We start from the raw sequence: 21,427 nt of genomic DNA, 5'->3' as shown, positions 1-21,427 counted from the left end.
TTGAGTGCCTGGCAGATGATTGCAGATGTTGCCACCTCCTTTCCCATATTCCATGTTTATTTTCCATGTAGATCTGAATTCCTGCATTATCAGCCAGTCCCAAACCAAGGCTGTGTCCCCTCAGTCCTCAGCAGCACGGGCTGGTGACATCTCTGGCACTGCCTGGGACTCTCTGTGGTGTCAGAGGGAAAACAATGGCCCTGATTAATGAGCTGCTGCTGCCCCAAACAATTTTGACCTGGAGCTGCTTTTTGTGACCCCTTCCCATAAATCTGCAGCTGATCCAGATCACAGCCAGGCTGGAAAAGCTGTGGCATTGTCCTTGCAGGGGATCCTGGGAGCACGTGAACCCCAAATATGATGTTTGGACTGCAGAAATTCAAAGAAAGGTGTATTAGGTTGCAATACAGGATGTGGCCAGAAATGTGGATTCTGTCCCCATCTGTTAAAACAGCTGGAGCAGTGCCCCTGATCTCCTGGCACATATTCTCTGCTAATGGGCCATCTTTAAACCAGCTGGGCAATCATCTTTATCTTCCCACAGCCCATCCTCCCTCCAGGAGATATCTCCTGTTCATGGCCACTGAGTCCCAGGGCATGACTGATAAAATTCCATCATCCCACTGGGAGATGCTCCAGCCAGGAGAGCAGCCAAGCCTTTCCTACCCAGAGAAAAACTCAAATTTTGGACACCAAGGCACCTTCTTTCCACTGGATTCCAGAGGAAAACCAGACCCTTCCACAGCATCCCTGCACCTTCAGAGGAAACTGCACCTTCTCCAGGAGCACTGCTCCAGCTGAACCACATCTGCCACTGCAGGAGGATGCAGCCACCATTGAATGGGACTGCTGCCACCACCCTGACTGACTGACGGGTGTCAGCTTGGATTCTGACTCTGACAGGGTTTGGGATTGTTCTTTGTAATCCTGCATTTCTATTTTAATTTTCCTAGTGAAGAACTGTTCTTCCTAATTCCCATATCTTTGCCTGAGAGCCCCTTAATTTCAATATTATAATAATAATTTGGAGGGAGGGGGTTTACATTCTCCATTTCAAAGAGAAGCTTCTGCCTTTATTGGCAGACACCTTCAAACCAGGACAAAAGGTCACGGGGTTTGTGTGTCAGCACCCACAGCAATCGGTGACCTTGCTGAAGGGTTTTTGATTGCAGGAGGAAACCAGGGTGAGCCTGTGCCACCTCTGCAGGAAATGCTGATGCATCTGTGGCTGAGGAAAAGCCTTGCAGAACAAATCCCAAAAGCTGGGCCAAAGCCTTATCTTATCTCCAAACACTTTCTCCACTTAGCAGTTGTTTTCACTGCGTTGTTGTTGACATCTCCCCCGCTCCAGACTAATGATTTAATTTTTCGTTGTTGTCACTTTGGATCATTTACACCCCAAGTGCTGCCTCTGGCTGTGCCACACACAGCTTCCATTTGCAGCAGGAATGGGTGGGAACTGCTCTCTCCTCTCTCATGGCTCAGCTCAGCAAATCCTGCCTTCCCTGGCTGGGAAAATCAATGCAAACAGGAATTCTGTTGCTTTCCAGGGTTATGAATATACAGGGTTATGAATTTGAATATCCTGAAGGAATCTTTGCCACCTCTCCTGATGAGTTTGTGTCTGGTAATTTAATTTTGGATGAACTTCTTCAGCTTCTGTAAGAAGTGAAGCTCTGGCTCTGGCCTGGAGGTTCTCAGCTCTGTGCCCACCCACAGCAAAACCACCCTGGGGGATTCCTGGTTATTTTTGAGGTGGAAAACCACAGGAAGAGAGGCTTCTAGTAACCATTCCCCTCAAACAAACAAAGGAAATAGAAAATCTTTAAAACCTGATGAACTGCTTTCCTTAAAAATAGTTCAGCTGGAAGAGCAGGCAAGGGACAGAAAAAAACCCCAAAAAATTGGCCAGAGGTTGTGAGAGACTGAGCCCCTTCTCACCTCCTCCTCTTGGAAAAGTGGTTTAGCACAGTGGAGATGCACAAGAGAAGATGAAGGGTTTCAACCTTCACAGACAAATTATTATCCTCAATAGAAACATGGAGAGCTGAGAGAGTGAAAAACCTGACCCAAGGCACAGGAAATGGGAGAGAGGCACTCAAACCACATTAGGAAGTTTTCCCCAAGCAATTCTGACCCTCACATTCCCCACCTGCAGCAGCCCCTCATGGGGGCTTTGCTCTCTGTACTCACTCAGGTCCCATCAGTGCCTGGATACAAAACTCACCAGCCAGCAGAAAAAGCAAAAATTGAGAGTTTTTTTCTCTGACTTATGGCCAAGACCTTCCCCTCTGCTGGGAAAGTCAATGGAAGCAATAACATTTCTTGTAGAAGGTCTTGCATTGTGCACAGACAGCACAAAACATTCCATTTATGTCTAGGAGAATCAGAAATCCTATGTCCAAACTCATAACAGAAAGAGGGGTGGAGATGGGTCTCTTTAGTTATTTGCTGCTGTCTTTTTAAACCTTAAAAATAATAGAAAATCACCTGAGTGTAACAAGTTAAAGCTGACACCAGGAGCTGAAGACTTAATAAAAACACCAAATATTGCAAGGCTTGTGATCCAATAATGCTGGCAGTGCTGTGGTGCCTTCTCTTTTCATGGGGGTAACCTTGAAATAAATCCTGAGATGATTACAGGCCATTGGTTTAAGCACACATGGCTTTTCAGTGAATCCCTGAGTTCTCCAATTCCAGCAAAAATAGATTTCCTTGGGGATAGGAGCTTGAAAACACCCTTTGAAAGGGGCACCTGCTCATTTGAGGAGTACTCACGCTGTGCAGGTGCAGGGGACAACATTGACATTTACTGGGTGTCATTTCTGCTGCAGGGACAGAGCTGTTTGGAGATTTTCCTGGGAGGAGGGAGGGGACAGCTTGGCCTCTGCAGCAGCCCAGGCTCTGGTAGTCACTTCTCACTGGTGTCACCTCTCACTGGTGTCAACTCTCACTGGTGGCCAGGGCAGCCCCCACTGATTCCAGAGGCTTCCTGAAGCTTCTGGTCCAGGCTCTGCCAGGCAAGCCCAGCTCACAGGAGCATCCTCAGCAATGACAAACCACATTTTGTACCTGTCACTCTCCTTCCCTGACTCAAATCAGCTCCAGACTCTGACTTCCAGCTCTGTCATGGTTTGGAGGGCAGGTGTCTGCTAAGAAAGGCAGGAGCCTCTCTTTGAAATGGAGAATGTAAACCCCCTCTCTCCAAATTATTATGACTTTGAAATTAAAGGCCTCTCAAGCAAAAATATGGGAAATATGCATAACAGTTCTTTAGTAGGAAAATTAAAATAGAAATGCAGGATTACAAAGAACAATCCCAAACCCTGCCAGAGTCAGAATCCAAGCTGACACCCGTCAGTCAGTCAGGGTGGTGGCAGCAGTCCCATTCCATGGTGGCTGCATCCTCCTGCAGTGGCAGATGTGGTTCAGCTGGAGCAGTGCTCCTGGAGAAGGTGCAGTTTCCTCTGAAGGTGCAGGGATGCTGTGGAAGGGTCTGGTTTTCCTCTGAAATGCAGTGGAAAGAAGGTGCCTTGGTGTCCAAAATTTGAGTTTTTCTCTGGGTAGGAAAGGCTTGGCTGCTCTCCTGGCTGGAGCATCTCCCAGTGGGATGATGGAATTTTATCAGTCATGCCCTGGGACTCAGTGGCCATGAACAGGAGATATCTCCTGGAGGGAGGATGGGCTGTGGGAAGATAAAGATGATTGTCCCAGCTGGTTTAAAGATGACCCATTAACAGGAGATATCTCCCATGGAGATAAGCATCTCTGCCCCACCTGGTTTAACAGATCCACACTTTTGGTCACATCCTGTAGTGGAATATAAGATAAACACCAAGGGGCCCAGCTCTCTGCACAGGAGTGACCTCACACACACCAGTGATTCCTGGAGCTCACCCATGTGCAAAAAGCTCTTAGTGTGCTCAGCCCCTGTACAATCCCTGCTCGTTCCACTGCCAGCACTGCAATCTCTGCTCTGCCCAGCAATTATTTCCTTCTCTTCTGAAGCAGAAGCTGAGTGAGCTCTGCTCCCCAGCTCACCCTGTGGCCAGAAGGGATCCCTGGGTGCTCCGTCAGGGATTGTAATGGTAGTGGTGTTTGTAGTATTTAATTAGATTTAATTAGTGATTTGTTTGGAGGGTGGTTTTTTTGGTTGGTTGGTTGGTTTGTTGTTTTTTTTTTGTTTTGGTTTTTTTTTTAAGAATTAAGATTAAAAAAACATACCAAGGAAACGTATTTTTTTTGTTTTTGGGTTTGGTTGTTTATTAAATTTTATTGAAACTATAGAAAGTTTAGTAACACATCTAGTCACTAGCTAGAAGTGAGTAAAATGGAGTGAGATTTAGTTAGTTATCAGGTTTTTTAAAGTTAAATAGGCTAATAGAGAAATAATATTTATATTATTTATATTTTTAACTTAATAATTAAATTTTTAATTAATAAATAATCAAATTGTGATTTTTAGTGTGGTATTAACTGTTTAATTAGAAACTACTACTTGAAACTATGAAGAAGAAGGAAGTTGAGTACCAAAAGAGATATTACTCAAAATTTTTCATTTTGTTTATATTTATTATTATACCAAAAGAACTTTAAATTTAAAACTTTTTTTCTGTGAAAGCACATATTTTTATTTACCTATACACTCGTGATTTTAATTTTGTTATTTAAGTTTGAAAGGTTTTTTAAGGCTTTAAGTTAACAATAGTGTTCTTTAGGGGGTTAGTGTCAGAAAGCACAGAAATCTTAACAAACTGAGGTTTTTGAGATCCAACAAGGGATCACTTTGCCTGAGCTGTCACTGAGCCACACCCGGGCACAGCCAGGCTCACACCCACCTGTGAGAGCTGCAGTGCCCAGAGGATGCCTGGAGGAAGGCTGTTCCAATAAGGAACACAGATTAAAAATACTTTTTATCCCAGTATGGAGCATCAGGCTGTGCGTGGGAGGGATCTCCCTGTGCCAAGCGAGATGGAGCTGGAAACCATCTGACAGAGAGGTGAGGGAGGTCACCCATTACCCTCTGCCTGGGGAGCCTCCTGTGTTTAATGTTGGCCATGCTGCAAAATCAGATTATCCCAGGAAAAAGCAGTTCTCAATATATTTTTCTCCCCTGGATAATGTATCAGCCAACCTTTCACATTTCACTCCCGAGGATTTGTGGTTGTGCTGCGTTTGCGGATTTTGCCGCCGAGAGCAGAATGCTAAACAATGTGCTGGAGGTAGGAGTGAGCTCAGGGTCAGAAATGGGGCAGTGAGGCTCTGTGCTCACCTGGGCTAGGAATGAGCTCCCAGAATTAGAAATGGGGCAGTGAGGCTCTGGGCAGAGGCTCTGTCCTCACCTGAGTTCTTCCCAGGAGTATTTCTAGCTGGAGGTGCTGCTCTTGTCTTGCTGGAGCCAGCAAGGCAAGGCAGGGTGTGAGGAAGATGAGCAAAGCTGTCCCTTCCCAGGACATCCTTGCCCTGTGGCTCAGGATACTCTGCTGAGACCTTAGCTGCAGGATTGTCCCTCCATCATCCCATCCCAAACCATGCTGGGGGATCTGGGGAAGGATTCTGCACCAGGAGCAGGGACAGCTGTGGCACCCAGGAGTTTCCTTGTGGCTCTCTTTCCATGGTTATGACACAGGAATCACTGCCTGCTTCTCATTTTATGTCCCTTGAAGCCCTGAGCAGGACCAGCACTGTTTAACAAGGAGAGGAGAATGTTCTCTGGAATTTGAGCATTCAGAGCATTTCAGCTTCAGCAGGTCTCCCACCCCACCCTGGGCATGTTCTGGGTCCTGGTCCTGTGGTTTAGGGACAAAGCTGGGGAGCAGCTATGGGAAAGAGGAGGTGCACTGCCAGGAAGGTGCCTGCTTCTCCCTTGCAAAGAAACTAATCTCCTCAAACACAGACAAAAAATATCAGAGTGAATCAGATCCTTTCTCCTCATTTCCTCATCCTGGAGCTGTCCCCAGCTCTGCCTCCAAAAAGTCAAGTCTGGCTCAAAAGGGACCAGAGGAGCTTAGGAATATGGTGAGGTCTCACCCTGCCAGGTTGGCATGAGCTGTCCTGTCCTAGCACAGCCTGACCTTGTCCCCACAACTGTTTTGCCCACAAATGTTCTTTTCCCAATCCACTGAGCTGTGGTGTGGCAGAAGGGGCACAGGCTGTGTTTATATAAACCCTCTGTCACCTGCCAGCAGAGCCCAGATGTGTGTGTGGCACAGGAATTCTCCTCCTGTCCTCTGTGGGGTAAAAAAGCACTGAAATTCCACTTTGCTTATTCTGTTCTTCGGCTCTCAAAGCCAAAATAAACTTTGGGCAAGAAGTAACTTAGAAGCAAAAGCAGAATAATTGAAAAATACTTTTCTTTCTTTTAGCAAGAATGGTGTCAAATGTTGTAGAAGCCCAAGGACTCTACAGTCAGAACAGAGCTCAGGCTCTGACCCCAGACCCTCTGACTTGCTCATCAGAGCTAATCCAGAGTCAAAAGCCCAGTTCAAGGCACCAGCTGAGCCCCCCACTAAGCCTTAAGAACAACTGAAAGCACAAGAGGAGAGAAATAATCTTGTTTGAAACCCCAGGATTTTATAAGTCCTGGCTGAAGTCACAGCATCAACAGCCCAGAGCAGATCCTGGGAGAGCTACAGAGACCCAAACCCCCCTCAGCTGGCATTTGACACACAAATCTGAAGCTGTTGGCCATATCCTGGAGCATTTTTGCAAAGCTCAGCACAATCAGTGTGAGTGGGCTGTGAAATACTTCAGCACCATGGAAGAGCCTGTGCCAAGGCTCAGCCCATTCCTGGTGGGAACTGGCTCTGCCTGGAAATTCAGAGCCAGGAGCAAGGATGGCCTTGCCTGGCAGTGTCTCCTCCTGCAGATTTTGGGGCTGTTTCTGCTGGTTCTCAGCTCAGGGTGACACTGCTCCCTGCGTGTGCCATCCTGAGGGTGTTGAGGAATAGCAGCACTTCCCAAATAAATGGGAAAATAAATGGGAACTGCAGAGCTGGAGCCCCCAGCTGCTCTGCTCCCCCAGCATTCCATGGAATGGCAGCTTGGAGGTGCTAAATAATGTCACACAGAGCCACTGGAGAGATTCTGGCTTGGCCAGACTTCAACTTCTTATTCTGCAAAGGACCTTGGAGATGGAGCAGAGTGCCAGGGCAGGGGGAGAGGGCTGGGTCTGTCCCAGCACAGGTTCAGAGCCTCAGCCAGAATCCCCTCTGGGATGTTGCATTTTGGTTATAGGAGTGGCAGAAAGGATAATGAAATATGGTTGTTGGTGTAATGGAGAAGCAAAAGAGAGCTTTTTTTAAAGCAACACTACACTTATATAGGGTACATTGTGCAATACAGAATAGAAAAGTCTCATTGGTCCAAGAAGGCAACACCTCTTTGAAAACATGCTTTCTGCAAAACATCACTTCTCCAGCAGGTGTTTAATCATTGTTATAATTTCTTGTCCTTGAGTCCTTGAGCTGCCTGAGAAACCCAAGGCTTCAAGGCTGCTTTTTCCCTGGTTCCCAGCAGCATCCACCTGGAAGGGCTCTGTGGTGCCATGAAGTTACTTGGCCTCTGCTGAGCTCCTCCAAGAGCTCCTGGAAGAATCCAGAGCCTCCCAGGTGGGAGTGAGTCACTCCTCAGGCTGATGCCAGGCAAAGAGCAATTTACTGAAATAAGCAGCACAAGATGAGAGCAGAGAGGTGGGGGTGGGAAAATCACTGCTTCATGCAGTTCAAAAGTTTCTCTTTGTGCCAGAGATGTGATCTCCCTGTCTGCTGCAGAAAATGCCCGTGCTGGGAGCACAGTGAGGGTTTCTGGCTTACCCAGCTCGAGGCACAGCAGAAAGAAATTTGAAGAGCAGGAGGGGAAAGAAAACACAGCTTTAAAGTCAGAGCTTTGGAAGTGGAGATTCTTATCAGAGCCTGGTTTATCCTCTCCTTGATTATGTTATTTTGAATTTGGAGAAAACAACCAGCCTGGCCAACCTCCACTTCTGGTTCTTCTCAGTTTCACTTTCTGAATATTGTCTCCTTGCAGATGAGCACTCAGGTTGTCCCTGGGTGAGGAGATGATGAGAGAGACTTTGTCACTGCAGTCATTAACAGAGACCTGACAAAATCATAGATTACCCCTGGAGCATTTCCCCAACCACTGTGCCCACCAAGCCTGGGGTTCAGATGCAGGATTTGGGAATTATTGTTTTCTCTTCTCTCATTAATTAAAATATAATGTATGAGCTCACCCATCAAATTATTTCCCAAGGACCTGGCTCCTTCCACTTTTCTATGTGTGCAAAATCCTTTGACACAAATCTGTTCTCCTAAATCTGCAATAATTCAGTGATAAAACTGGCTCAAAACACTACTGGCACAAATGCAGGTGTCAGAAAAGAGAGGAATAAAGGAAACAAAAACAAACTGAGGGCATCTCCCGACCAAGGATAAATACAGCATTGTGTGGGCCCCCAAATTAGGAACTATTTACAAAACAAAGAGTTTGCCTCGAGTGCATTGTGCTGCACTGAATAGCTCTCCTAAACTAATGATGGTTTCTTCTCTTTTTTGGGTCAGGTCTTGCTGAGGAAGAACATCTTCAAAAACCAAGGCTGAGCATTCCTGGGGACCAAACCATCATCTCACCAGGAGACAACCTAAAAATAAAATGCTGGTAAGGATTGCTCCAAAAGATGCTGGGTTTTTGTCCTGGTGGGAGGGAGTTGGATTGGCTGTGACAGAGAGGGAGGGGAGCCTGGGCTCAGCTTGGCCCAAATTCTTTGTGTTGTGTTGTTCAGGGGCCCAAAAAAATCCCTGAGTCAGCACAGGGGAGAGCTCATGGCTGGAAATCCTCTCTGAAACAGGGGCAGATTCATCTCCTCACAGCTAAAATCACTCCTCTGCTCCCTGCCCATGAGGAAATGACAAACAAGATCACCAGGAGCTGCCACCTGACCCACCACAGACACTGAAAGACCATTTACACTCAAAGATCCAGATGTTTAAACAGAACATGTTCTTTAAATCAAATTTAACCAGACCTTGGCACAGTGGGTGGCACCAGCCATGCAAGGAGCTGCAGGATTTTGGTGATGGCAGGGAGAGGATACTCTGGGAATGGGGAAACAGCTGGAAGGAGCAAACCCAGAGCACTTTGCTGTGCCAGAAAACTGAGATGGATGGAGATGTTACTTGTTCTGAGTGGGATTTTCACACTTCACTACTGCCTGAGGTTGTACCTCAGAGAGTGTTGTAGGAAAAAAAGGCTCAGGGTAACACAAATTCTCACAATTTCTCTCTGTCTCACACACACATTGATTTTACACCTTCTTTCAAGGTTCCCTTGGCTGGAGCCACTACCTGGATGGTTTCCCGCAACAGGAGTTACTGAAAACAGTAAAAAAAAGCAGTGGAAAGGTGAATCTAAGCTTTAGGTTACAAAGATCTTTGTCCCAGACTGTTCAATTCTTTGTTATACTGAAAGGTGAATGGCTCAGACTGTAAATTTGGGATGTCTTCTGGAGTGCCAGGCACCTTTTTTCCAAATCCCTCCAGCTTGCCATGTGGCTTACGAGGTCAGAACAACCTTGCAGTGGTATTTTTAGCTTGGCAAACAGCAAACATGATGGCAATAAAGTCTGAGCACTCCTTAACATCTCAATGGTGCTCTCCATAAAAACTGTGTGGACTCCAAGTCCCTGGGGTGCCCCTGGCTAATTAAAGCAACATTTCCCAGCAGTTCTCCATCCCTCACTTTTTTAATCTGGAGCAGCACCCTACTTTTCTTGCAAATAAATTATTGAATAATAAATAAATAATTGAAGGAGTTACAAGCACTTCAGTCCCACGTTTCCTTATGGATGCAAAGCAAGAAATCCCCACAGCAGGTCTGAGAAACACAAAAGGATTTGAGCATGGGGTGTAACATGGGATATAACATGGGATCAAGGCCTGGAGCATTTCAACTGCTTGGCTCAGGTGATTCTTAACCTGGGAAGAGAAGGGAAGTGTGATTTCTAACAAAAGGATTCCCTGGATCAGCCCCTTGGGGGATGTCTGCCCTCCTGCCTGCTCTGCCACAGTCAGGGGTCAGCTCCTGGAATTTTTGGTGCTTCCAGGGGCATTTGGGCTGTGTGGGGCACAGCACAGGGCAGCAGCCCCAGCAGGCTGTGGGAATTTCCATCCTCCCTCCTGCTCCAGGCTTTGGAGGTTCTTGGCCAAGAGTTCCTGGTGTGTGGCAGTGGGGCCAAAGCTGCTGCTGCCACTCCCCTCTGGAGTGTGAAAATCCCAAATTGCAGCCAAAGGCTTCCCCTTCCACCAGGATAATGAATGGAGGGGGGAAAGGTTTAAGGAAGCAGAGGTGTGAAATCCCAGTGCTGCCCAAGAGCAGAACAGGATGGACACCAGAGGGGCTGTGGGTGACAAGGGAGGGACAGGGTGACGTGCTGGGAGCTGTGTCCCCATGAGAACTGGCTCTGGTGCCAGCAATCCCAGTCCTGGAGTCACCAGTGACGTGGGTAGGGTGGGGACAGAGCTCTGGGGGCTCGGAAGGACAAGGGGAAGCTGCTCTGACGTGGGGTGGGGGCTGTCCAGGCCACCACAGCATCCAAGAACAAGGGCGAGGCTGCTCAGCAGGGAGGATATTCCCACTTTTCCCACTTTTTTATGTGCTGGAAATAACATCAAGAGCCCAGCTCCACGTCCACCTCCTCTGCAGGAAGGCGACAGAGGGGCGGGTAGGAACCAGGGCCAAGAGGATGTTTGTGGAAATGTCACTGCATGTCCTGGCAAACACACTCTGACTGCAGCTACTGCAGCCCTGCAGGCCTCTGGAGATCCAGAGCTCTTGGCCCCCTGGGAATTTCAGCCAGAGACACACTCTGGGCATTGGCACCTCAGCCCTGGGTCAGTGTCTGGGCTGGATTTCTCACTGGGAATTTCATTTGGTCATTGCCACCTTAATCCTGGGTCAGTGTCCAAGCTGGATTTCTCACTGGGAATTTCAGTCAGATTCACACTTTGGGCATTGGCACCTCAGCCCTGGGTTGGTGTCCAGGCTGGATTTTTCACTGGAAATTTCATTTGGGCATTGCCACCTCAATCCTGTGTCTAGGTGTGTCTAGGCTGGATTTGTCATTGGGAATTTCAGCCAGAGACACACTTTGGGCATAGCCCTCTCAGTTCTGGGTCAGTGTGTGGGCTGAATTTCTAACTGGGAATTTCATTTGGGCATTGCCCCCTCAGTCCTGGGTTGGTGTTTCTAGGCTAGATTTTTCCCTGGGAATTTCATTTGGGCACTGTCACCTCAGTCCTGTGTCTAGGTGTGTCCAGGCTGGATTTCTCCCTGGGAATTTCAGTCAGATTCACATTTTGGAATCCCAGAGCCCTCAGAGGGAGCCCAGCAGCTCTTGCTGCCATCCTGCTGATGCTTCCAGCACATCCAGCTGGACTGAGACCAGCTGGGAGCTCTGGGTCTTGCAGCAGGTCACACCCAGACCCTGTTCTTTGTCCTGAATTCCATGAATTGCATTTATCACAAGCTGTGCTTGGAGATCTGACAGCACATCATCCTCTGCCCTCCTGTGTTCATGTTCTGGCTGATGTCACAAAGGGAATTAAAAAAAATGTGTCCTGAGCAGATATTCCCAGATTTGTAACCTGATTAGTTTCAGGCCCTACACAAAAATCAAGATTGAGTTACTGCTGATTAAGCAAGAAAGGTGATGCAAAATTACATAAATATCCTCCTGTCTTCATGCAGGAAAACATACATTAATTTAGCTGTTAAAATATGCAAAATCCTCTGCCTGAGACAAACATATAATTTTATCTGATGCTTTCTAATGTTTGAAGTGGCTAAAACATAGTGTTATAAAAACAAACTTATGTTCAGGCAGAGGTGTGTTAGAAGAGAAATTCAGCTTTTCTCCAGGAGCTCGCTGCAGTTCCCATGGAATATTTCAGGAATGGGGAGCAGTGTGGGGTGACCCAGCTCAATTTCTGATGGGTGGAAGTGCAAACACCCAACAACCTTTGAAATTTATTTGGGAATGACGAGGGTAGGAGCACTGGGAATGATTGGCTGGAAAGAAAACTCAGTTTTGCCTGAACTGTAAGAGCTGAAACGAGGGATGTGGGACTCCAGACTGGCTCTTTAAAATGCTGTTTATTGTATCCAGAGGCTACACAATTCACAGGTCATGGGTGACAAGAGCCAAGCCCACAACTTTTAGCATCAGCTGTAGGTTTGTCTGAAGCCACTCTAATTCTGGTTATATATATATATAATATACTTTCATTTTAATACATAACAACCAATCAATATATTTACAATATTTATTATTATTATTAATATTATTATTGCCTATCATCAATACTAACATTACCATATTCATGTTGCTATTCTCCAATCACAAAAAGTTAATATGTTGCAGTTTAAACTAAAAGTTGTTTTTCAGTTTTCTCGCAGTAGAAAATTCTAATAATTCTAATATTCTACTTGCAACATTAGCTTTCCTGTTTGCCTGAGAAAATCTTTTGCTTGGTAAAAACATCTTTTGTTTGAGTTGGATTTATCCTTTGCTCTGAGCTATAAAATCCCTTCCAACTCACATGCTAACATACCCTTCTAGTTACCCAGTAAAACTGGCTCAGCAATTCTTTAATATCAAAACTCACTTTCATTTCTATTCCTTTTTCAGATTCTACATTCAAAGATCTTTCTGTTATACATACATGCCTGTGAAACTTTTTTGTCAGATCCTTATCCATCCCAGCTCTGAGTGCTCTGTGATTAGGTGTCTGTGCTGGCAGGGGAGCCCTGTCTGTTATAAATATATATCTGTGAAAGTTTTTTGTCCTTATCCATCCCGTCCCTGTGTGATTTGGGTGTGTTATGCTGATAATTAAGCCCTCTCTGTCATATATACGTATCTGTGAGACTTTCAAACCCATCCCTGTCCATCCCAGCTGTGACACCTGTGTGATTTGGGTGCCTATGCTGGCAATGGAGCCCTGTCTGTTACACATACATATTTGTGAAACCTTTTTGTCAAATCCATCCCATCCCTGTGTGATTTGGGTGTCTGTGCTGGCAGGGGAGCTCTGTCTGTTATAAATACATATCTGTGAAACTTTTTTGTCCTTATCCATCCCATCCCTGTGTGATTTGGGTGTCTGTGTGGCAGGGAAGCCCTGTCTGTCATACATACATATCTGTGAACTATTTTTGTCCTTATCCATCCCATCCGTGTGTGATTTGGGTGTCTGTGTGGCCGGGGAGCCCTGTCTGTCATACATACATACCTGTGAGACTTTCAAACCCATCCCTGCCCATCCCAACACCGAGCCCTGTGTGATTTGGGTGTCTGTGTGGCAGGGGAGCCCCGTTTGTGAGCTGGCAGCTGAGGGATGACAACCCCCGTGTCACCGTCAGCGCCTGCCGCGATGCGTCCGGGCTGAGCTGCAGCCTGCTCATCCTCAGGAGAGCCATGGCCAACGACACTGGTTACCTCAGCTGTGCCTCCAGCAGCGCCCCCGAGCACCAGGGACTCGTGACCAGGATCTATGTCTTTGTCCAAGGTAAGAATTCCACTTTTCAAATTGTGCATGAAGCTCCAGCTCTCCACTGGCCCAGGAGAATGCTGCTGATAACCAGGGAAAAAGCAACCTTGGAGCCTGGAGTTTCTCAGGCTTCACAAGGACAAGAAATTATAGCAATGATTATGCAGCTGCAGGGTGTGTGAGAGCCGTGTGAGTATCTTCTGTTGTTTTGCATAAAGCATGTTTTCAAAAACGTGTTGCTTTCTCGGACCAATGAGTCTTTTTTTATTTTGTTTTTCACATACTTTCCTATATAAAGTGTAGTGTTTATTTAAATAAAACCCTCTCTTCTCTCAGCAGCTCTTTTTATTTATAAAAAATACAAATACAAAATAATAATATAAATTCATATAAAATATAAATTAATAGATATAGTAGGAACCACAGCTGGTCTGTGGGTTAGAGAGGGTTAATGAAGGAACTTTGTTTTGAGAAGTGTTCTCTAAGAAACCAAGAAGAGAAGAAGGAGAAAAAGAAGATAACAAGAGGAAAAAACCCCACAGCTGTGGAAAGTATTTTCTGAAAGATCCTGGGAAGAACAGGGATGGAGAACTTTTCACCAGTGATTGTTATTTTGACTAATTGTGACCAATGAAGAAAGTTTAAACTGTGTAGAGGGCATAAAAGACAGTAATGAACAGGTACCAGCCTTCTGTGCCTTTTGTGTGTCACACTGCCTCTACAGCCACAAATATAAAATAGAAATATATCTGGATTTTCATGGCAGCTGGATTCTCAGGAACATGAATGTGAGAACCTGTAACGGTGGTGGTGTTTTGTGTTACTTAATTAGTTTGGAGTCTCTTCTGTTTTCACTCTGAGCTAGGATTCAAAAACACATGAAGAAAACTGATTTTTTTTGTGTTCAGACTTGGTTGTTAATTAAATTTTATTAGAAGTACAGAAAGTTCAGTTAAAAGTGAGCAAAATGGAGGTGAATTTAGCTAGTTAAAAGGTCTCCTAAAGCTAAACAGTCTAATAGAAATTAACACCTATATTATTTATATGTTTAACCCAATAACTAAATTCTGGTGACTCTCAGTGCAGCACTAATTGTCCAATCAGAAATTACTACCTGAAACCATGAAGAAGAAGATGAACACCTAAAGAGACACTACCCTAAATCCTCCATCTTGTCCCATACCTATTACTATATTCTAAAACCCTCAAATTTAAAACTCTTCACTATGAGAAAGAACACACTTTTATTTAACTACACACCCGTGATTTTAATTTCATTACTTAAATCTGGAAGCCTTCTCCAAGGGCTCAGGTCAAAAGCAGTGTTCTCCAGGGGGTCAGTGCCAGAAAGCACAGAAAGCTCAAAAAAACCCCAGGTTTTGGGACCCAACAAGAACCAGAGATTATCCATTCTGTTAATTTCCAGGATTTGAAAGCTGGATTGTCCCACCAGTTTAGTGTCCCTAGTTACAGATGTTTCCTTCAGCATCCTTTCCTTTTAAGACTAAATTCTTCAATCCTAAAGGGTTTTACTGTCTCAGTACTTTTCCAAAGATTCATCCTGAATGCCCAAGCCCTTTCTCTTTCCCTTCCTCCCCAGGCATGGACCTTCCCAACACGATTCTTTGTAATTCCTCCCCTCTTCCCTTCCTCTCCAGGCATGGACCTTCCCAACAGGATTCTTTGTAATTCCTCCCCTCCTACACATTTGTCCTTACATCTGTGAGACATTCCTAGCAGAGCTGGGTGACTTCACTGGACATGTTTTACTGTAAAAAGTGTCCCATTGCTCATTTTTGTTCCCTTTGAGCTGCTTCTCTCCCACGTGTCAGAATCACTGAGTTCACATCCAGGAACAAATGGAAGCAGGAACTTCAGAGGAGCGTGATCCTCTGTGTTAAAATCAACACAATTATTGAATAACCATTCCAATAAGGAGAATTTTTGTTAGAATATTCTCCCCAAAATGCTGAATTTTTTTTTTTCAAATCTACTTTACAAATGCATTACTAAACACTGAATCATCCTGGATCTTCCAAGCTGAGATTGTGACTCCTCAGATGAAGGATTTGACTTTTAGTGCTTTGAATGGGGGATGACATGAACTCATCTGGTGCTGGACAGGCTCAGCCTTCACTTCCCCCCAAATGCTCATGTGGATGGATTCATTTCATTTTCCCAGTAAATGCTGAAATGTGGTTCTTTGAATCCTCTCACACAAATGCTGCAGAGGCAGTGAGTTTTTCTGCTGGTATTTGATGAGTGCTGCAAACCTACACCCCCAGAAAACACAAATCTTTGCTGGCAGGTCTGACTCAGTGTGGTGAAACAACACCAGGAGTGATTTCCATCTCCCAGGGGACTCTGATATGCCCACACAGCTAAATTCAGCTTTTGCACCTCCAGGTGAACACACCTGCTCCATTCATGACACTTTCCTGTCTGTTGAACAAGTCCCTTTTTACCCTTATCCTGCTTTCCCAGCAAGTTTTCCTCCAATTGCAAAGTGGCTTTTTGGCGTTAATTCTTAGTTCCTGAAGTTTTGGGTTTTTTTCTCCCTTTCTTTCCTCTCTCTGTTTTTTTCTTGGTACTCTGGTTGCTTTATTCACCCTGGTTCTTGTGCTGAGCTGTTTCCTTTTCCCATTAAACCCAGTTCAGATGCCCCAGGTCCAACATTGTTAACCCAGCCTGTCCCACACTCCAGGAAACTCAATTTTCTGTCCAGATTCAGTGCCCTGGCTGAATACCCAGCCCTTCATTAGTGGCAGGAGCACGTGCAGGAAATGTTGTGGCTCTTTTGGGACTGCCTGAGCACTTTCCTGAAGAAAATATCCCAAGTTATGAAATGCCTCGCTGGGGATGCTCTTGGAACAGAGCTGATCTTAAAAAAAAATGGCAGGATGTCCTCCTGCTTGCCAAAGCAGCACAAAAATCACCCTCTCAGGTGCACTTTAATTGTGTCCCACGTCCTCCCTGCTCTAAAAGCTCTTACTCAGACTCCTGTGCTTGAAAAGCCATGGAAGGAAAAGTGGGTGGAAAATCCTCTGGCTTGTCCTGTGTAGCCCAAAGCACAAGCTGCATGTTCCTGCTGGGATCTGCCCTGCCAGGCTGAGGAAGCTGCTTGGTCCTGAGAAGTGCAGTTATTTATATTTATAGAAGTGCAGCATGGATCTGTGCTCAGGGCTTGCTCTTCCTGACATTAAGCTCCTGTGGGTATTTGTTGGAAGGCAGCAGGCTGTGCTGGGGACCAGGAAACTGCTCTGCACTCCTTCAGCAAGGATTTCAGACACTGAGAAACCCATCAGCTGTCTCCAAGTGAGGGAGCTCACAGGTCCTGGCAGGGGTGAGGCCCAAAGCTCATCCCTGTGGATGTTTTGTGGGGAAAACATGTGCTCAGCAGGGTGTTTGTGAGGCTGAGCCAGGTGGAGACAGAAAATGTGGATCCAGCCCCTGGAGGATGGAGATTCCTCTGAGGTCACAAGCCATTATTACCAAAAAAAAGGAAGGGGAATGGTGTTTTTCCCTTCATTCCTGACACCAAAATGAGAATGATTATATGGGAAACCCTGGCCATTGTTTCCTGTGCTGGCTCCTGCTTTTCCAGCCTCCCTGGAGGGGTTTGTGAGCTCTGGCACTGCAGCTCTCCCTGTGCAGCTGTGACCCTGCACATCCCCGTATTTTTATAAATAAAAATATATATAATTATAGCTTTAATATTTAACAACGTTTTTATTATAATTTTCTGAGGATTTTTTATTTTATATTTTGGGCTGTCAGTCTTAGGTGGGAGATATGAGGTGGTGATGATGGGAGCGAGGAGCAGCTTGTCCAAACAGGGTCAGCCAGCAAGGGACTCATCCCTCTGCCTGTCCAGAGCTCCTGAGGAGACATTCAGCATTGAGATCACTTGGGAAATGGGCTCAGGAGGGGCAGTGCCATCCCTCAGGCACTGAGGGAAAATACAGCCAGTCATCTTGTGTCATCCACTTTATTCTTACATTAAATCCAGAACACAGCACTGTTCCTACTAGAAAAAACTACCTCCATCCCAGACAAAACCAAGTCAGCATCCACCCCTCATTCCACATCTTTTCCAACATGCAGGTCCCACATCCCACATTTTCCAATACCCCACTGCCTTTCCTGTCTCACATAGACACACAGATACCACATACTCACATAGACACACAGATACCATTCCCAGCACATTTAAAATTTAATATGGCTTAGAGAAGGAGGGGAAAAAAAAAAACAAAAAAAAAAAAACCCAAATCAAGCAAAGATTAATTCCACCATCCCAAAAGGCCACCCCAGGCTCCAGTCTAGACAGGAGTCAGGACTTGCAGCTCTCAGCTGTTTGAAATCCTTTCAGTGTCAGCCAAGTCAGAGTCCTGCAAGAGCTCCTGGCTCAAACCCTCAGCCCCAAGCTCCTCCTGTGTCACAGCCAGGGATCTGCTGCACATTTTGTGCCCTGGGGCAGTGACCAGAGCCAGGAACCCACCCAACCCTGCTGCCCCACCCTGGGTGACTTTAGGGCTGAGCTCACTGCAGCTGGGCACATCTGGAAAGGTTCCTACAGGTTTCCAAGCTGGGACTGCTGCCACCCCCAGGGGCATTTGCTTGGCCACAGCTGCAGGGTTAAAAGAGGCACCTCCTCAATGTGTGGGGCCAGCAACATCCTTCAGCATCCTTTATGCTTTATTCTATTATTTCTCGACATAATTATGGCCATGATGGAGCTGCTGCTTCAGAAACACCAGTCCCACCTCCTCTGAGTGCAGCAGGCACGAAGTGCAGAGTGCTGGCTGCCCACGAGGGGTGGGCTCCCCAGTTCCTGCTTGTTCCAGCAGTGCTCACTTTGAGCACACAAATATTTTAACAGTCAACAATCAAACAGTGAATATTTTAATGTGTGTCCTCACCCAGAGCCAGCAGTGCTGGTGTTTCACCACCTCAATGTCAGTGTGAGTGAGGAACACAAGGGTGAGGGAGTCATTTGCTTCCACCTGTTTGGTTTTTAACACTGGTGTTCACAGGAAATATAGAAGATGCCCCACAGAAAATTTGAGTTCTGTCTCCTTTTAAAGCTCGTGTGGGCACCATGAAGGCACCAGCCACAGTGCAGGAGCCCAGAGCACAAGGACTGGAAACCAAATTTGAAGCAATGCAGATGTTTTTATGGGATCACAAATCCTGCTGAGGCCATCCTAGAGGGAACAGGGGGATCCATCCAGGCACAGCCTGTCCTGCAGGAGCATCTCCCTGCTGCTCAGCCCCAGGGAAGGGCAGGATCTGCCCTGCTGCTGCAGAGAGTGAGGAGAGCTGCTCCAGGAGTGGAGTTCACATCAGTCCCATCCCTTCCCACCCTGAGAAACCCAAAGAGTGCCCCTCAGATGAGATCATGGTTTAGTTCTGATTTCTTTGAAGCTGATTTCTGCCTCCTTAATCCTCTTGACAGTTTGCAGAGATAACCTAAAAGTGAGAAGCAGGACTGCAGGGCTGGGGTGACAGCTTTGGGCTTTGGCTGGCTATTCCCAAGATATGACCAGTGGGAACAGAGCTGGAGCTGCATTTCTTCCTTCTTGGAGGCTTCAGATTTGCTGCCAGAGCTGGGCCAGCTGAGATAGGCAGCTGCTGAGTGTGTGGCCTGCAGATAAAGCTGAGTCCCTGTCCCACAGCAGGGCTGGGAGCACAGGCTGTGCCCTGGGCAGGAGCCTGGAGGATGGAGGGGCTGCATCCAAGGGAAAAGCAGGATTCTTTTAGCTCTGAATCAAAGCATTCTGTGCCTTCAAATCTCACTTGGAAGCAGAGGAGATCTGTGGGATGTGATGAAGTTCCTGGCTCTGGCAGCCCCTGACAGCCCAGCACCAAGAGAGGATCCCTCCTCATGGATCCAGGATTCCAAAATGAAAGTCCAAAGCCCAGAACCACACTCACTCCCCCCCACTGCTTCCTGACTGCTTTTTATCCACTCAGTAGCTGCTAATTGCTGAGCCTTCCCCAAGGTGGGAGAGCTCTTCTTAATGGGACTTCAGGTGAATCTGGGAAAAAAAGAAATCTGGTGGGGGAGTCAGAATTTATAAATTCTTCTGCTGCTGGAAACATCATTCCAGACTAAAAGCATGGAGGCTTCTTTTTCCGTGGTGTTTTGTTGGGATTTTTAAGAAATAAATCTTTCCATATACCTTATTTGCTTGGCAGCAAGAAGCATTTTGCTTCTACAGTTTTTGAAGTTAACACTTTTTAGAGTAATATTTTTTCCCTCTGCAAATATTCCTGTGTTTCTAACTGTAATCTCCAGGGGAAGAATGCATTTCATTTGACCAAAACAGAATGCTTCATGTTGACTCAGAATGGCTTCTGGGGGTTTTGCAGTCACTTTTGTTTTGCCTAAAGAGAAAATATTCTGCTTTCTGTTTAATCTAAACATTCCACCACCAATTCTTTTCATTGGCCTGCCAAATTGAAAAGTCTTTTATTTTCAAAGATTCAGTTTCAAAACAAGTGCCTTTATACGAGTTTCTCCTGTACCTAGAGGCAGCTTTGATGGTCACCAGGGGGAATTCAGCAGGCCAGGCTGTTCCTTGTGATGATTTCCAAAATGCTCTGCCCAAGTGTCACCACACTGCTAATGCTGCTATTACTGTAAAGAACAGGTTAGAAACCTCCTCTCGCTGTTTTTTTTTTTTTTTTTTTTGACCTTGATGAAGACAAACTTCCAGGGGATTATGTCAAAATATGAATTTAAGGAACCTGTGAAGCCCTGCCCAGACTCCCCACTTAGGTAGGGCTGAGTGAAGAAAATAAATGGAGAGGGCGAGGGAATTATCTTTATCTGGAACAAAGAGAGAGGCCAAATGAGGATGTTGAGGAATTTCACGGACATGAACAGCCGTGAATGGCTGTCCCCAAAGGCCACTTAGTGCTCATCATCCTGGCAGCACCTGGAGGGAGAGGAGATGTCAGCTCCAGGGCTTAGGGTGTGAGATAAATACCATGAGACAAATCGCTGTCATGGTGCAGGAATGAACAGACCCAAAATCCTCTATTAAATCTGCTCTGTGTGTGTGTCAGGAGGAGGTTTCAGAGGCACAGGAAGGAAATAAAGAGTTGTGGGGGGGATGGAACCTACAGCATGCTGAGTGCAGTGCTGAGGGGGTTAAATCCCTCAGCTTCAGGCAGGATGTGATGGCTCTAAGAGGGGGATACAGGTGAAGAGCCTGGAGACAGGTCCCTGTTCTGCAGGGGACACTGAACTAAGGGCAGGTGACACAGAGAGTCCTGGATCTGTGTCCTGGATATGTGACCTGGATATGTGACTTTGATCTGTGTCCTGGATCTGTGACCTTGATCTGTGTCCCAGACCTGTGTCCTGGATCTGTGTCCCACACCTGTGTCCTGGATCTGTGTCCCACACCTGTGTCCTGGATCTGTGACCTGGGTCTTTGTCCCACACCTGTGTCCTGCTGCCACTGTGGAGCTGTGAGGGGACAGCTGAGATTGCCCAGCTGAACTGGAAGGACCCTCCCAAAGCTCATCCTGAGCAGCAATTAATCCCCTCCAGCAGCAATTAATCTCCTCCTGGACACCACAAGCATCTAAACACGAAGGGCTTTGCTGCCTAAAGGAAAACAAAATTATTGTGGATGTTTGACCTCTGAGCTGCTTTTGTCTGTTCTGAGAGCCAGGGCAGCCAGAGCTGCCTTGCCCCTGATGAGCCCCCAGCTTGCTCCAGCTCTTGTCTTTCTTCATGTAGAACAAGCTGTGCAGCCCCCAGTAAATCATTCTTTTTAATTATCTTCTGGGATTTGCTGGGTGTTTCTCTCTGGGTGAGATTCACAGGGCATTTCACCTTCCCAGCTCAGGAGGAACAGATGTGC

At 46.3% G+C, this 21,427-nt stretch overlaps 1 protein-coding gene across 3 annotated transcripts in view; it reads left to right on the top strand.

Moving 5' to 3' along the window:
* The window catches only part of LOC306808398 (vascular endothelial growth factor receptor kdr-like), a 127,559-nt gene that overhangs the window by 27,133 nt on the left and 78,999 nt on the right, over window positions 1–21,427 (top strand). For all 3 annotated transcript variants that reach the window (XM_079318967.1, XM_079318966.1, XM_079318968.1), the window contains exons 2-3: window positions 8,562–8,658; window positions 13,363–13,565. In XM_079318967.1, the coding sequence (XP_079175093.1) occupies window positions 8,562–8,658; window positions 13,363–13,565 (300 nt within the window). The remainder of the gene's footprint in view (window positions 1–8,561; window positions 8,659–13,362; window positions 13,566–21,427) is intronic.

This window comes from Erithacus rubecula (assembly GCF_903797595.1).
Source record: "Erithacus rubecula genome assembly, chromosome: 15".
Taxonomy (NCBI): Eukaryota; Metazoa; Chordata; class Aves; order Passeriformes; family Muscicapidae; genus Erithacus; species Erithacus rubecula.
Note: the sequence above shows the minus strand (reverse complement) of the source record. Positions and strands in the feature narration are given on the sequence as shown.